Below are 1,343 nucleotides of genomic sequence, written 5' to 3' on the forward strand. Positions count from 1 at the left end.
TTTTCCGTGTTTTGCAGGGCTCAACAGATTGTGTCCGCGGCACCACAACAGACAGACGCACCTGACACAGTTGGGTCTCAGAAGGTCCAAATGTTGGCGTAATTGGTGTCTACGGTATGGGTGGTGTTGGAAAAACAACGTTGCTTAAAAAGGTCTACAACACCTACAAGGTTAACGGTGTTTTTGATCATGTCATTTGGGCTACAGTTGCTGAATTTTCAATTTTGCAGATACAAAATGATATTGCTTCTGCAATTAATTTAGATCTGAGCAACTGTTCCGGTGATATGTGGAAGATGTAGTTGTGTGCATATTTGAAGACCAAGAAATTCTTTTTGGTTTTAGACGACATGTGGAGGGCACTCTCTCTGAAAGAATTGGGCGTGCAGTTTGGCAAGAACAAAGGGAGCAAACTTGTATTCACAACTCGAAATAGAGATCTGATTCAAGAAATGAATGCAAAACAGGGCACGGAAATACAACCCTTACGAAGAGACGAGGCCTGGGAGTTGTTTTTAAAAGTAGCTTTCGAAGATTGCCATGTTCCGAACAATGTAGAGAATATTGAGCGGCAGGTAGCCGAGGAGTGTAAAGGGTTACTGTTGGCAATAAATGTAATAGCCTCAACAATGATGGGCAACGCAGCTGTAGATGAGTGGAATCTTGCATTAAATCAAATGCAAAAAGTGGATTTAAATTTTCCAATCACCCATCCTCGAATTAATGGAGAATTGTATCAGCGATTGAGACGGAGTTACGACAGTCTGCCCGATGCTAACTTGAAAAACTGTTTTCTTCTCTTTGCCATGTTTACAGAAGATGCTGCTATACCAGTGGAAGCGATGGCGCAACTATGGATCGCAGAAGGCCTAGTTAAAACCAAAGAAGATGCCAACTATGACCATGTCTTAAAGACGGCGGAAAGCTATGTACGGTTACTTGTAAATCGCAGCTTGTTCCAGGTGGAAGACGGTGTTATCAATGTCCATGATGTCCTCCATGACATGGCTATTTATATTGCAGAAAATGAGGAGAATTGTGTCTTGAGGGCACGTCAAAGTCTTCAACATTTCCCTTGATATCCCAGGTTCAGAAAATTGCAGGCGAATATCAGTTTTGGGCAATGATATTAAGTCTTTGCCTGCAAAGGAGTTGAGATGCCCCAAACTAGTTTCTTTATACGTGGGAGAAAATGAGGGATTGAAAGAAATTCCAGAAGCATTTTTATTGAACCTCACCTCTTTGAGGGTATTAGACTTTCATGGCACGGCCATACGATCACTGCCAACATCATTGTGGCAATTGACACACCTCGAATTTCTGTTTATGGGTTTCAGTGAGAT

General features: G+C 42.0%; 1 protein-coding gene across 1 annotated transcript; it reads left to right on the forward strand.

Annotated features, from left to right (window-relative positions):
* The first annotated feature begins 350 nt into the window (after positions 1–350).
* On the forward strand, positions 351–1,079 carry LOC149150521 (disease resistance protein RPS5-like). Its single transcript, XM_089442843.1, has one exon. It carries the CDS (start codon positions 351–353, stop codon positions 1,077–1,079), a length of 729 nt encoding a protein of 242 aa, XP_089298969.1.
* Positions 1,080–1,343: the final 264 nt, after the last annotated feature.

This window comes from Pinus tabuliformis, chromosome 9 (assembly GCF_031772625.1).
Source record: "Pinus tabuliformis cultivar Carrire ecotype Pingquan chromosome 9, CPIR1, whole genome shotgun sequence".
In the NCBI taxonomy this organism is placed as follows: Eukaryota; Viridiplantae; Streptophyta; class Pinopsida; order Pinales; family Pinaceae; genus Pinus; species Pinus tabuliformis.